The following is a 13550-nucleotide window of genomic DNA, read 5'->3' on the forward strand; positions in this document are numbered from 1 at the left end:
GGTGCTTGCATTTCAGTATTCATTTTATACCCACCTCTGGGCTTTGCTCACTGGTTTTGTAATTTCTGCAGCTGGTCTGGCTGTGGATTTTTAATGATAACCGTGATGAGAGCAGAGTAACTGCTTAGAGGGGACTGGCTGGTGCAAAGGTTAATTAGTTTTTGTTCGTAGGGTGTGATGTGTCTGTTATACATCCATAGCATTGTCACGCACTGTAAAGTTTTTGCCTGTATCAGTCAAAAGATTGGTCTCCCTGTGTCTGTTTAAGACCATACAGAAATTAAGTCACGTCTGTAAATTTGAACGTGATAATGGGAATTTTACTTGTTTTCCATTTTTATAATTTCAAGCTAGTTTCTAAATAGCTCCACAAAAGTGGATAGTTGAAATGGAAACATGCTATCACCTTCTGAACCATCACATCACTTGTAGGCATCCCAACAGCTGCTCTTTATCCAAGCTCTTTCAAGGAAATGTTAATAACCTTTCTCATTCTTCGGGGCCATATATCTGCCTTTAGCACAAATTAAGTGCTTCTATTCTGAAAAGAGAGAAAGAAAAACAGGAGGAGAAAAGAAAAGCCTTTGTGGTGGATTTACCTGGAATCTCCAGAATCAATTATTCTCTTACTGCTTTTTTTATTTTTTTTTTTAATTCTCATTCAGTTTAGTAATGCTAATCTTGATTCCTTGCTGTGTGTTTACCCTCATCCTCCTACAGATTCAACCTGTATGCGTGATAATCCCTCATAGAAATTCTGGTCTGTCTTTCTCCCCAGGACTGCTTTGTTTTGCTGCGCTCTCTGCTTAGAATATGGTTGAAAGCTTTTGGCTCTTGTCATTCTTTCCCGTTCCTTTTGAGCTTTTTTTAAAGATATGAGAATATCTCATCACAGTCTTAAGCCTGTGCTGTTTGCAGCCTTCAATAACTGGTGGTGGAAAATTGGTGTAGTGATGTGATGTGTAGTGATACTGTTGGTGGTGTTCCTTTTTTTTTTTTTTTTTTTTTTTTTTTTAATGAATTGCAACAAAGGAATAGCCAAAGTGGAATCTGTCTTTCAGATCTGATGAGCTGTTTCACTTTCTGGGCTTATGATATGCAGAAGCACTGGCATCGTGCATAGCTTTTTTAAGTCCCGGTGCTCTGGTGTACACTGCTGAAGGCTGCAAACTAGTCTGTCTTCCACAACCCATGCGTGCGGCCGGCTGACGCAGAGGGCCGTTGCTGGGTAGTGCTGGCTAACAAATATTCCCCATCCAGATGGAAAACGGTGCCCTTCCACCTTTATCTCAACGTTATCGTTCGTACAGGTAGCCGCCTGCCCTTGTGTTTGGGTATCGGAGACTGTGTTTCAGAGCTATAGATGTAAATAACAAGGATCTGAAAACATAAGGGAAAACTTTTCTACATGCAGAGATGCTTTAATCATGTGTAGGCCACTCGCATAGAAAGCACCACAAAAAAGAAAAGAAAAAGAAAAGAAAACCATGTTTACAAATGATTTGAGAGTAACTGTCTTTTGAAAATAAGCCTCTAGGTCTATCAGGAAATTTTACATTCAGCATGCTGCCTGGCCATTATGTGCTACAAAGAAATTACTCTGATTGAGCAGCTCATTTTAACTCATAATGACTTTGAGCCCATTATTTTTCATTAATTTTTCTGGGTTAAATAATGCTGTGAAGTAATTTTTCTGATTGGTTTTTTGCTTCAAGAGTAACTTTCTATCTGAAGATGTTGTATTCGTAGGTGTTACAAATTTGAAACCAAACCTAGTCTTTGCCAGACTGACTCGTTCCCTTGCTGGATCGTTCCTGCCCCCTGGCCGTGGCTGAACCGCCATTACTTGTTTCCTGCTCTCATTTTATCCCGCCTTCATTTACACTTGCACTGTTGGTTTTTTACCCCTGGGTATGTGACCCAGCTGTCCTTATCACCATTTTCTTTGCTTTCTCTTCTCCTCCTGTTGTGGTATCGGATGCTTCTCTCTCTGGTGCAGTGACACGGCTACTGATGATGGTGGTACCACTTCCATGCAGGACTTTGGTCTTTATGCCTCGCCAGTTGGCAATCTCACATAAATACACGTCTTTTCCTCTTGCCTGTGGCTCTTTTAAATTCTCTTTCCTGATAGTTACATTTTTTAATGCAATATTGTGATTGCTGCTTAAATACAGAACGTTTCAAATTACAGTTTGTGAAATAGGTTTTATAGAAGAAACTTGTATTATCACTCCTGCTTAGCCACGTGCACTCAATAATTATTCTTTCCTGGATGTTTTTCAGCGTGCCACCTCCACAGAGAAGGTCACTTTATATCTGGTGGCTTATTGTTTTCAAATAACATATCTGTGCATAAATTGCTGGGTGAAGATTGCCATGGCATCTTTCGTTTAGCTGCCATTGCTGTTTCTCCTTCTGTCCGCTCCCGTCCCCCCCATCCCCATCTGGGAGAGGTTGCGTGGTCTGATGGCGTTGCCAGAGGGTGTCAGTCCAGAAAAGTCAGTCCTCAGCTGTGCTGTCGGGTGGCTGTGATGCCAAAGGTGTATCCCTAATCTTTCCAGATCTATAAAGTAAATAGCATTAAGAGGATTTAAAGTAACTACGAATATCGCTCTAGGAGCGTATAGCGCTACATATGAACGCTTGCTGGTAAGTGGATGATTTTTCACTTTCTTAGCATTGTGAAAATATTCTTCTCTTTACTTGTAACTGGTAAAAACTTGAGTTTAGGCTGCTGGAATCACTTGCAAACCGTCTTCCAGCTCAAAGTAGCTGAACGCATCATTTCTTCCTTGTGGACAGAAACACTTTCAGCTGAAGAAATCTTCTCAAAGATTTAACTCTGGAATCCAAATGGCAGCCCTCTATACCGAAAGTAATGTTGGATTTGAAAGTTCTTGTCCTTAAGTTATCAGCCACTGCAGGGCCAGCTTTAACTGTGATCTGAAGCAAGGGGGAATTTAAAAGGTCGAAAGCCCCAAGGAGCTGGCACAATATGAGACCATTCGTCCAGTAGTTGCACCTTACTGAACTGGTCTGGTATTTAGGTATCTGTGAATCCATAGCAGGATAGCTGGATTAGACCTTAACCAGAACCTAAATTAAACCATCAGTGCTTGATGATCCATAAACCTGACTTCTTGTGGGCTGATGAGGTGGACAACTCTGGGAAAGAGCCCATTTGCCCCTGCTCTGCTCTCTTTGCATCTCTGCAGCATCAACCAGAACAGTATCTCCCGTGAATGCACTGCTTGTAGCGTTGAAATAATTCTGGCTCACTGCAAGATGCTGGATCTCTGTCCGAGAATTTTGAAAGGGCTTGAGAAAATAAAGTAAATTAGGTTGGTAGGAAAGGACTAAAATCTTCAAATAGCTATGAATGTAAAATGGAGTGCTGGGTGAATGCCGATGCCTGTGAAAGTCAGATTCATGCCAAGCTTCTGGGAAAGTGTGTTTTGTACAGTATGTAAATGTGTAGCTCTGAAAGTAGTAGCCTAGTCTAATAGATAATGCATGGATAGGGAATCAAGGGACCTACGGTCTTTGCTTCTCTGGCACTGTCTTCTATCATTTGCCTTCCTTATTAAGAAAGTAAGCTTAGGGCAGAAAATTGTCCTACTTCGTGTTAGTACGGTGTAATGGGGTCCTGGCCTTAGTGGGGCTCTGGGTGCTGCTGAAGTACACACAGTAATAAGTGGTGACCTGTTCTATATCCTGTTGTTCCAGTATCCAGCTTCAGTTACAAGGAACAATTTATTCCAGGACACGTGGTGGAAGTAACCACCAGAAAATATGGTTCTAGTTTATTTTCTTTCCCTTTTAATGTCAGCAGTATATAAACATTGTTTTTCAGAAAGAAAAGGGTGGCCCCTCAAGAACAGTAGTGCAGAGCTTTCCAAGTGTATTTCAAGACATTTGTATGAACTGGCCATCTGAGCACTTTTTATGGGCTTTGGTGCTCAGAGGGTTTCAGATCAGCCTGCATGCCAGTAAAGGAGAGAAGCAAAACTAATTCTGCAAAAGTGTTATTCTCGGGAGCAGCAGAAGTCATCTTCTGCAAGTAGAGTAAGAGCTCGCAGACCTTCTGCCAGAACAGAAACGTTCTCCTTACCTGCAGCGGCTGGTGGTGCAGGTGGGAGTACCGCCAACCTTAGTAGCTTTAGGCATCTACAAGGAAAATACGCCAGAATGGCAGAAAAACAAGGGACTTACGTGGTACTGTTTCATTGCAAAGCTTTAAGAATCAAAGACCCAGGGATTTACCGACACTGTCATATTATCAATTCCTAGGCGCTATTAGCTGAGACAACTTACAAATGGTTGGACTAGTAGCCTGGAGGAATTGTCGGCCTTTGCCAAGACAGATCGAAAGAGTTACATAGAAGATTCAAGTGAATCAGTCACCCCAGTGTGTAGGTGTCAGGATGGATAATAAGCCTTTATTCTCTTTCTGGAACTACAGTAGTCTACGATGGGACAAGAAATACCAAATAAAAATACACTGACCACTCATTGCCTGTAGTAACTAGCAACAGCCTGGCAAAATCAAGCCGATCTAGTGGATTAGAGGATGGACTTGACAGCACATTCTTAATTTTTTTAAACATGGCTCACAATTCATGAAGGTATTCAGATGGTACAAAAATGGAGGGGGTGTGATTGTGCTGTTTGTAGTAGAAAACCATTCTCCAACACCTATCATTTAGGGTCATAGGAGTAACTGCAACTCAAGTGAAGGGTAATTTGGAGTATTTCTGAGTTTCACTTCAAACGAATACAGTTTTAGCCATTTTCAGGGAAAAATTGTACCTTTATCATTTACTTTGTTGTGTGATAGTGTCGGGATTGCATCTATGATGGCAAATAGCTCACCTCGTGGGCAGATTGGGTCCAAGATTGTAAGAGATGTTGTCAAATAAAGATGGTAATATGCAACCGATAAGTTATTTTATTTTCATGCTCAGGAGACCCATTTATGCATTTCAGACGTGTGCATGGAAGTTACCAGTGAACTCTTAACTGAATGGGAAAATTGGTGGTCGCAGCAGAGCAGTAGAGTTGTCAGGGACAAAAAGCTGAAAATTACACGTGTGTTTCCAACAGCCAGCATTTTTGCTTGGTAAATATTGTGTTTTGCTGTGGCAAACTAGATTAACATCTTAGCTGTAGGAAAAGTGAAATCATACTTTTATCACTGCATGTGGTGAGTTTTCTTGTTTTGCGTTCATTGTGTTATTGTTCTATGTGTACTCTTCAAGACATAATGAGAGGAAAGTAAAGCACTTTATTCAGGATCAGATCCTCATCCCTGGCAGTCCATCAGCTAAGATCCTGTTCAGAACATATTGAAAGCCCTATATTCAGTTATGTGATTTGATCCCGGTAACCTTTGGGACTCATGCTTGCAGACAGAGACCTTTTAAAGCATATGCAGTTTAACGTGTGGCAAATGAGCAAAAGAATAACCCAGTGAGGCTTTCTACTGTCTCACCGACATGTGGACTTGATTGAACATTATCTCCCCAAGCAACTGACTTCATGAACAGAAGTGATTCAGCTTTTCCCGAAGGCCAGCAATGCAAAGGTGTTAAAAGAGCAAAACACTATGGTCTTCTGATGACAGCACTCTGTTTTCACCTTCGATTCCCTTTTCCTACTGTGTTTAAGCTGTAGAGGAAGACTTGGCCGGCTCCAACAGCAAAGCTGAAGCCCAAGATAAGATTGCGATCTCATGTAACATGAATTCATTTAACTTCGTCAAATGCAATGGTGATATTTTTAGGGGTAGTTCATTATATCAGGAATATAATAAAGATAGGCTTATTTAGTCTTTAGAGTAGCCATGACTCCTATCTTGTGGGGCTTTCTAAATCAAGCTCAGTGGTTTAGGCTATATCTGGAAAAATTCGGTGCAGCGTGTAGTGAGGTCAGCAGAACTAAGGTATATCTAAGTACTGTAGTAGTCCCAGCAGCCGGGGAGGGGGGAGAATTCTGCAAGGTCCTCAGTAATTGCAGGGGCAAAAGACCCTTGAAGTCATATCATGACAAGGAAGTAAAAGAAGAAATTCTTTGCAAATAATGTTCCTAAATATGTTTCATTTTTAGGTGTGCAGGCTTTACTCTTAAAAAAAAAAAAAAAAACCAACAAACCCCCCAAAAAACCAACCCCAGAATTCCACTAGAAATCATGTTGTCTTGCCTGGGCCACAGAAGAACTCGTGCATGGAATACATCAGATGTTGTGGAGGGTGCTCTGTGTGTTGGATTAATGCTTGTTACGTGCATAATTGTAACCATATGTTTACAAAAACCAGGCCTCCAGTGTGCCGAGAAATACAAATGTGTTCTGGTTTATAGAAGAAAAAAAGTATCTGCAAGTAGTATTACGGGATATGCTACTGCAAACTTTTACATTCGTTATTTTGATGAGTAAGGACCGCACCTCCGCTTAAGCTGTTTGAGGTGAAGATCGTAACTGCTGTTTATTGTCCTGCTTCTGGGTGTATGCTGAGTGCATCAGAAGAGTAAATTCCCCAGTACAGTATAATATGGTAAAATATCAGAGTCAGTTGCATTACACTGGGATTTTACACCCTATTGCTGCTCAGAATTATCTGTCATTAGCCCTTATGAAAGGCAGATTTGGTTAGATGGACAACTGTCTATTGCAATTTGATTGCAAATATATTGTTAGGCTTTCAAATGAATATTTAAAGTGGATCATTGCACAATTTCTCTACAAATTCTCTTTTTATCTCCTCCTTCCTCTCCTTCCATCTTTAAGGAGCTTCCACCCAGAATTCCAATGCAGTGGAACCAGAAAAACAAGTTGACAGCACGGTGAAAATGGCCGGAGTTATAGCTGGTCTTCTGATGTTTGTTATTATCCTCTTGGGAGCAATGCTCACCATCAAGAGAAGGTAAGTTTCTGCTTTGCTTCCATCTTGGACCTTCTGCCTAGAGGGTTGTTACTTCAAAAAGAATAAATTTGGTAGAGATAAAACATTCCGTTTGTGTTACGGGGGCAGCAGTTAATACCTGTTTACGTAACACTACCACTAAGAAGTTGTAGTCCCAGAAGAGATGCCTGTTCGGGCAGATACCATATAAGCAACAAAAGAATGGTTGTTACTGCAAAGAGTTAATGATAATTAACAAGAAGGGATAGCTCATGAAGAAGTACGGAGAAGTACAAAGTGATAATGAGGCAATGGAAGTGAGCGTGTGAGCCCGTGCAGGCAGCACGACAGTGGTCTAATAGAAGACGAGAATTCTTTCTTAACAGTCAAGAAAAATAATGTCTTAAAAGAATGTGATCGAGAGTCTTGTTCCCAAGTGAGTCTTGATGAGACATATTTTCACACAACAATTTATTTGGAACCAGTGTGTTCAGCTGGAATAGTACGTATTGCTGAGGGTTAGAATCTTTCCAAGAGTTAGCTTTAGTTTATAGAGGAATGGAACTTGGAAAAATCATGTATGGTAATGAAATTCATTCAAACAATTCACGTTTGTGTGATTTTCTTTGGGCCATTTGTACTTACACGTTGAAGTAGACCATTGTAGTTGCTAATATTCGAAGAGCTCCACATTTACAGTGTAATATAGTGATTCAGAAAACCACTTAAGCAAGAGGTTTTTGTGAGGAAACAGGTGCATTTTGTATGCATTTTTACCCGTCACATTTCTGAAGTGGACCCTACTTTTCAACAATAATTTGATTCTAAATGAAGCAGGAGCAGCCCGTTGTCTGGGGTACAGGTAGTATTACATGTGAGAGCCGTGAGGCTTTTATTCGGTCTGTTGCAGGGAGTGCACCTTTTCAAAGCAAAGCTCTGTTCCTTTGAGATCTCTTGTCTCTATGACAAGCAGTCACACATTTCCTGAAAATAAGAGTAGCAGTTAACTCTAGATATGATCTCCTCTACCTTAATTCAGAGCACATATGCAAATGGAATAAGTCTATGCTGCAGATGCTGGAGTGCAGGGCTGCTAGTCAGAAGGACCTTGAGAAGCTGGAGAAATGGGCTGATAGGAACCTCATGAGGATCATCTCATGAGGGATGGAGTAACCCCAAGCAACAGTACAGGCAGTTTTGCAGAAAAGGACCTGGAGGTCTTGGTGGACAAGTCAAACACAAATCAGCAATGTGCCTTTGCATCCTGGGCGCTGTTAGCAAAAGGGTAGCCAGCAGGTTGAGGCAAGTGATTATTCCCTTCTGTTTGCCATTGGTGAGATTGCTCTGGGCTTACTGTGTCCAGTTTGGGGATCCTCAGTAGAAGAAAGGCACTGATATATTAGAACAAGTCCAGAGAAGGGTTACCAAGATGGTTTGGAGGTGGAGAATCTTAATCCTTGGAGAAATTAAAAACTTGACTTGGACAAGGCCCTGAGGGACTTGCCGCAAGTGAAACTGGTTTAAGCAGGAGGTTGGACTAGATGTCCTTTGAGTAACATTTCCAAATTATCTCATTCTGAAAAACTGATCACATATGTACCAACTACTGTGAATTCCTGTTGAATTAACTGAAAGTGCAATCTAGGCTTTTAATCTAATTTTTGTTGTGTGCAAAAATTTCTGATTTTTGTGGACAAACGCGTATGTGTTTTGTAGTCACATCTAGAGCCCTTTTGTTCCGTGTTAAACCCAAACAGTACAGATGTCACTGATTCCAGTCTCCTGGGAGCTTTTTGGTTCATAAGCAGAAAAAAATCAGATGTCTCCAAAGAAAACCAGAAAGAGTTTCAGGAAGAATTGAGTTGGGTTTCTGGTTTGTTTAATGCCCAGCCCTCATCCATTCCTGTTACCTTCCTGAAAGCTCTTTAAGAAAAGCTTTTCTTTTCAACTTGAAAGGTAAAACTTGTAAGGAAAACTATCAGAGTAATGCAAGATCTGAATATCCTGATGTATTTTACAAGCTGTTAAAAGCTAATAGCATTTCTCTCCCACAATGAATTATTATTATAAATCATGTATATTGCTGGGCAGAAAACAAACAATGATTTTTTCATGATGATGAGGAATTCCTTATTTGAGGACAGTTTTTTCTGTGGTGTAGCCTGCCAATAACTAAGTCAGAGAGGTAAGGATACTCTTATGAGAGAATATACTTTAAATACTAAGGAGGAGGTAATACTCGTAATCTCTGTGTATTTTCTCAAATTTTCAGATTTCCCATCAAACTTGTATTCCCAGTCTACCACATCTTTTGCAATGAAATTGTGGGACTCTTGCTGTTAAACACTGCGATTGCTGTCAATCTATTTTTTGTATGAATTTGAAAACAATTAGGAAATTTCTCAGAGGTAGAATTATGGGCAAGTAATTTTCCTCCAAACACTGCGGAAGAAATCTTCATCATTCTCATTCTGGAATGCATTGATGTGGGGATGTCTTGATATCAATGATTCAACATCTTTGCTTAAACTTCTGTCTTCCAATGGAAACAGGAAAACCAGCAAAAGGCCAGGTTATCAATATGTAGGAATCCTTTAAAAAAAAAAAAAGTAAAAATTTGTGTCTGATTCTGTTTATCAGATTGTCAGATTTTTGGTTTTGTGGGGTTTTTTTGGTTGTCATTTTGGGTTTTTTTTTTAATGGACTGCATATTTTATGCATAATATAACTTATTAGTGTTAGGGAGGAAACTTAGAGACTGTATTATATAGTTTAGCTAGCAGGTATATAAAATCACTGGATTTTAGCTTTGATTCTTTTTCCAATGCATGTTTAACTCAGATACATAAATGATGGGGGTATATATCAAGATTTGGCTTTTTCCAACATTTGATTCTTAGGATGTTTTGACTTTCATGACTGCTGCAATATAAGTTGATATCTCATACACAGAGAACCACAAATGCAGAATCAAAATTACTCACAGTGCAGAGTAAGTTGTAAAGGCTGGAGTCTGAGGATCCATTTGCTTGATATAAAAATTCCCAAAGTAGTGCTGACCTGAGCTGGCCCTAATGCGGCGCGCATGTTCTCCTGTGGAACTAGCCTGGTCCCAAAAGCATCAACATTTAGTGACTTCGGGTGTGATGGCCCATGGACAGGACTTTGCTATATCTGGCTTTGCCATAGGCTCTGTTATCCTGGGCATCTTTCTTCAAAATTAAAATTAGAAAGGAGGTGAGTGGGAGTATTAGAAATATAAATTCTCCCTTTTTTCTTTCTAGAGCTGGAAAACAACATTTTCCTCTGTGTTGTTCTCTCCCCTGTGCAAACAGGTGAAAATCACTGCAGTCTGTATCTCTCTGCCCATTTGCTGTCATTTGCAAGGTTACCCACTGGAATACCCACTATTATAAGAAATAAACTGGCTCATCGACTTTAAAACCTTTTCCCACTTAGAAGCTCTAACAGTGCGGAAGGAGGGGTTGGAGGCTTGCTCTCTCCAGTCTCCGGCATCAGCCGGCATCAGTCTCCGGCATCAGCCCTGCTGATCGCGTTGTTTCTGGGTCTCCCTTGAACGGGCACCACCAGTCGCGTCCAGCTGAGGCTTGGAGCTGCATATGGACAAGTGTTCCCTGAAGATGAACGTCAGCCTGCTAGGCTTGTTTCATTTGTAGACTAATGCGGATTGGGACCAGCTTTTATAATAGGAAAGGCTTTTTTGGACCACAGATTGATTTGAACCTCTGGAGGAGCACAGCTGAAAACTTGCTTTTGTCTGAGAAAACAGTTTAACAACAAAGTTCTCTTTCTATATTACAAACAGAAGTGTTAGGAGCTTAAGCTCTTGCATTCGATTTTTGCGTTTACCTTCCTTTAAAAAGAGTTCCCCTTTTGGGTTCACTAAGGCTAATGCCTCAGTGTACAAGACACTGTAGTCTTGCAAGGCAACAATGCAGAAAAATAATTTAATTAGACAAACTTGAGGCATTTTCTTCAAACGGAGCTGGATAATCTCACAGTGATGTGTGTTCAGGGTCCAGGGCCTCACAGTTCATTGGTAGTAGGCACAGCGGTGGATTTCCTGAATTGAAGCGTTTTGTTAACCAGCGCAAAGAGCAAAGGAAGGAGAGAGATTAGAGGAGACAGAAACACTGAGAAGAGGCAGACACTGTTTGAGATTAGGATTAGGCCGATCATCAGAAACTGCTTTTTGTTTCTGAGACACACACCAAATCAGCATACTTTTTGGAACCATCCATATGCAAGGCATGAGCAAGTGTTGCCCAGTTGCTCATAGTTTCAATAGACCATATTGCAAAAACTCCAGCAACTCGCACATTTCTGGGGGCTGCCAATGTTTTATAGGGTTTAGTCAGATATGTGAAGCTAAATTAAGCCAGCCAGGATGTTTATGCAGTGGAAAATTTGAGTTTGACTCTACGTTTGTTATCTAAAAGTTTTAGTCTAACCCTAAAATCTGTGAAAGTTTCTGTGCGTATATCACTGTAAAAATTATATATGCGTATATATAAATTTCTGGTTTAAAATATGACTGTCTTCCAGTATCTAAAATCAAAACCATTTTCAAAATTTGTTTTCTTGGGTTTGGAAACCCAGTAGCTATATGAGTTACCTGTTTGCAGCTCCAATATCATCATATGTATACTGATGCACAAAGTACTGCAACATCGTTTAGCTTGTTAATTTACAGTTGATGATCAGTGCCCACTTGGGTGTATTTGCCCACATAAGGCAGTACCGCTTTCTTTCATTAATAGATACGTACCTTGAAATACCTCATTTTTATTGTAACAAAACCTTGCTAATTCTCTAAGGAGCTCATTTGCTTGTCCTTAATATTAGTTAAATATTTCGTTGTAACAGAGAATACAGGATCAGTTAGTAAAAACAAGCTGAAACAAGAAAAACAAGACATTTGGAAACTTCTCTTCTGGAGAAAATACCCTTTGACTTTGCCCCCCAAGAGGATTGGATTTTGGTCAGTTCTGATTTCATCTGGACAGTGTGAGCTCCGGTGTAATCGTGACTCGCATTTCCCTGGAGTGAGGAATGTGACACTTTTCAGGCTTGTGCGTTTGAGCGGACAAAGCCTCTACTGACCCCTTTAAGTACAGGACTGAATAAATAGGATCAGACAGCCTGTCATGGGTGTGCTGTAAATAAGTTCTTTAAACTGCTGTTGGTAGCAAAAGAGGAGATTTGGGGCGATGTAGGGTCTAGGATTAGTTCCTTCTATGAAAATTCAACTCCTTCTGGATTAGGATTTAGGTTGTTACCTTAAACTAATTAAATAAAACCCAAAAGCCTCTTAGGCAGGACATACCCAAGCTATAGGATAGAATTAACAAAGGGATATTTGCACATTCAATGACCCGTGTCCCTTCTGTGTCCGTGTTTACGGTGGATGACAGGCAGGGTTTTCAGGTTGTTTGCTACATTCTATGAGCAGGTCATGGTTTTACTGAGCAATTTTTTACAGATAGTTTTGAAATATTCCTTAGGAAGTCCTTATTTTAGGTTGCATGTTTTGGGAGAATTTGACCGAAAATGGCCTGTCCAGTTCCAAAATATAATCCTTCTTTTGTTTGTCTTTTTTTATTTTCTGTCCTCATGGAATAAATCTTTCTGAGTTTTCCTCTGCAGCCTTGAGGGATACGCAGCTTTTTAATGAGAACTACGAGTCTCGTGTGATTGCGTATGTCTGCTGGCCGAGACTTGAGAAAAGCAGAAAGTGCAGCAAGATTTTCAACAGAATAATTATGGTTGATAGCGCTGTGTGAACCCTGGCACTGGCCTGTCCGAGGGGTTGGTTTAACGAAGTAATTTTGGGGATGTAGGGGGGTGTTCAGCTGTTTGGGCTCTTATTTTCCCCATCCTGGTGATCTCTCCCATTGTTTAGAGATTCAGAGGAACTTGGAATTTCACAGTGAAGCTCAGTGGCAGGTGCGTTGCTATGGCGTGTAGAATTTCTGGGTTTCAGGAGATAATACCATCATGTTAAAAATACATTCAGGTGTACCTTGGAATTGGTGTTACTCAAAGAACTTGGCAGAGACTGGGAATCTGGCCAGAATTTCAGGTTTACAGCAAGGGCCACCAGCAGGCAAAACTCGTCATTTCAGGGTAATCCTCTTGAACATCTGTAAGTCACAGTCCTGTGCCCGGCACGCGCGTGGCAAAGAGGGCGACTGTGCAGAGAGAGAAACCGCGCTGAATCTGGTTTCCATGTGTGCTTACGAAAGTTGTGTTCAGAGCAACTATAAAAGTGAACACTCGATCCCTGCGTTTATACCTGTAAGCGCTTCCTGGTGTTCGCAGTGCCTTCAAGGGTGAGATTTTAAAGTTGCGCAGTAGGTTGAAGTTTGTGTTTTGTTGTTTTTCCCTGTCCCAACCACGGCTGCGGCTTTCGAGGCTCCCTTGTGCCTTGCTGTTAATCTAAGAACATATGCCAGACCTGGTGTGAAACAGCCTTCTCTGAGAAGCCCTCTTCCAGTTATAAAAGGGAAGACGTCACCTCTGAAGTTATAACTGATTGCCAAGGCTCATTTCGTGGCGCTGCTTGAAACACAGCAAAATGTTCTGAAGTGTATTGTTGAAAAACTGTAACAGAAAATGCTTAATCAC

At 40.7% G+C, this 13550-nt stretch overlaps 1 protein-coding gene across 2 annotated transcripts in view; it reads left to right on the forward strand.

Annotated features, from left to right (window-relative positions):
- Positions 1–13550, forward strand: part of PTPRT (protein tyrosine phosphatase receptor type T) — a 469086-nt gene that overhangs the window by 384195 nt on the left and 71341 nt on the right. For both annotated transcript variants that reach the window (XM_075768624.1, XM_075768623.1), the window contains exon 14: positions 6788–6923. In XM_075768624.1, coding sequence (XP_075624739.1) covers positions 6788–6923 — 136 coding nt within the window. The remainder of the gene's footprint in view (positions 1–6787; positions 6924–13550) is intronic.

Source organism: Balearica regulorum, chromosome 16 (genome assembly GCF_011004875.1).
Source record: "Balearica regulorum gibbericeps isolate bBalReg1 chromosome 16, bBalReg1.pri, whole genome shotgun sequence".
Lineage (NCBI taxonomy): Eukaryota > Metazoa > Chordata > Aves > Gruiformes > Gruidae > Balearica > Balearica regulorum.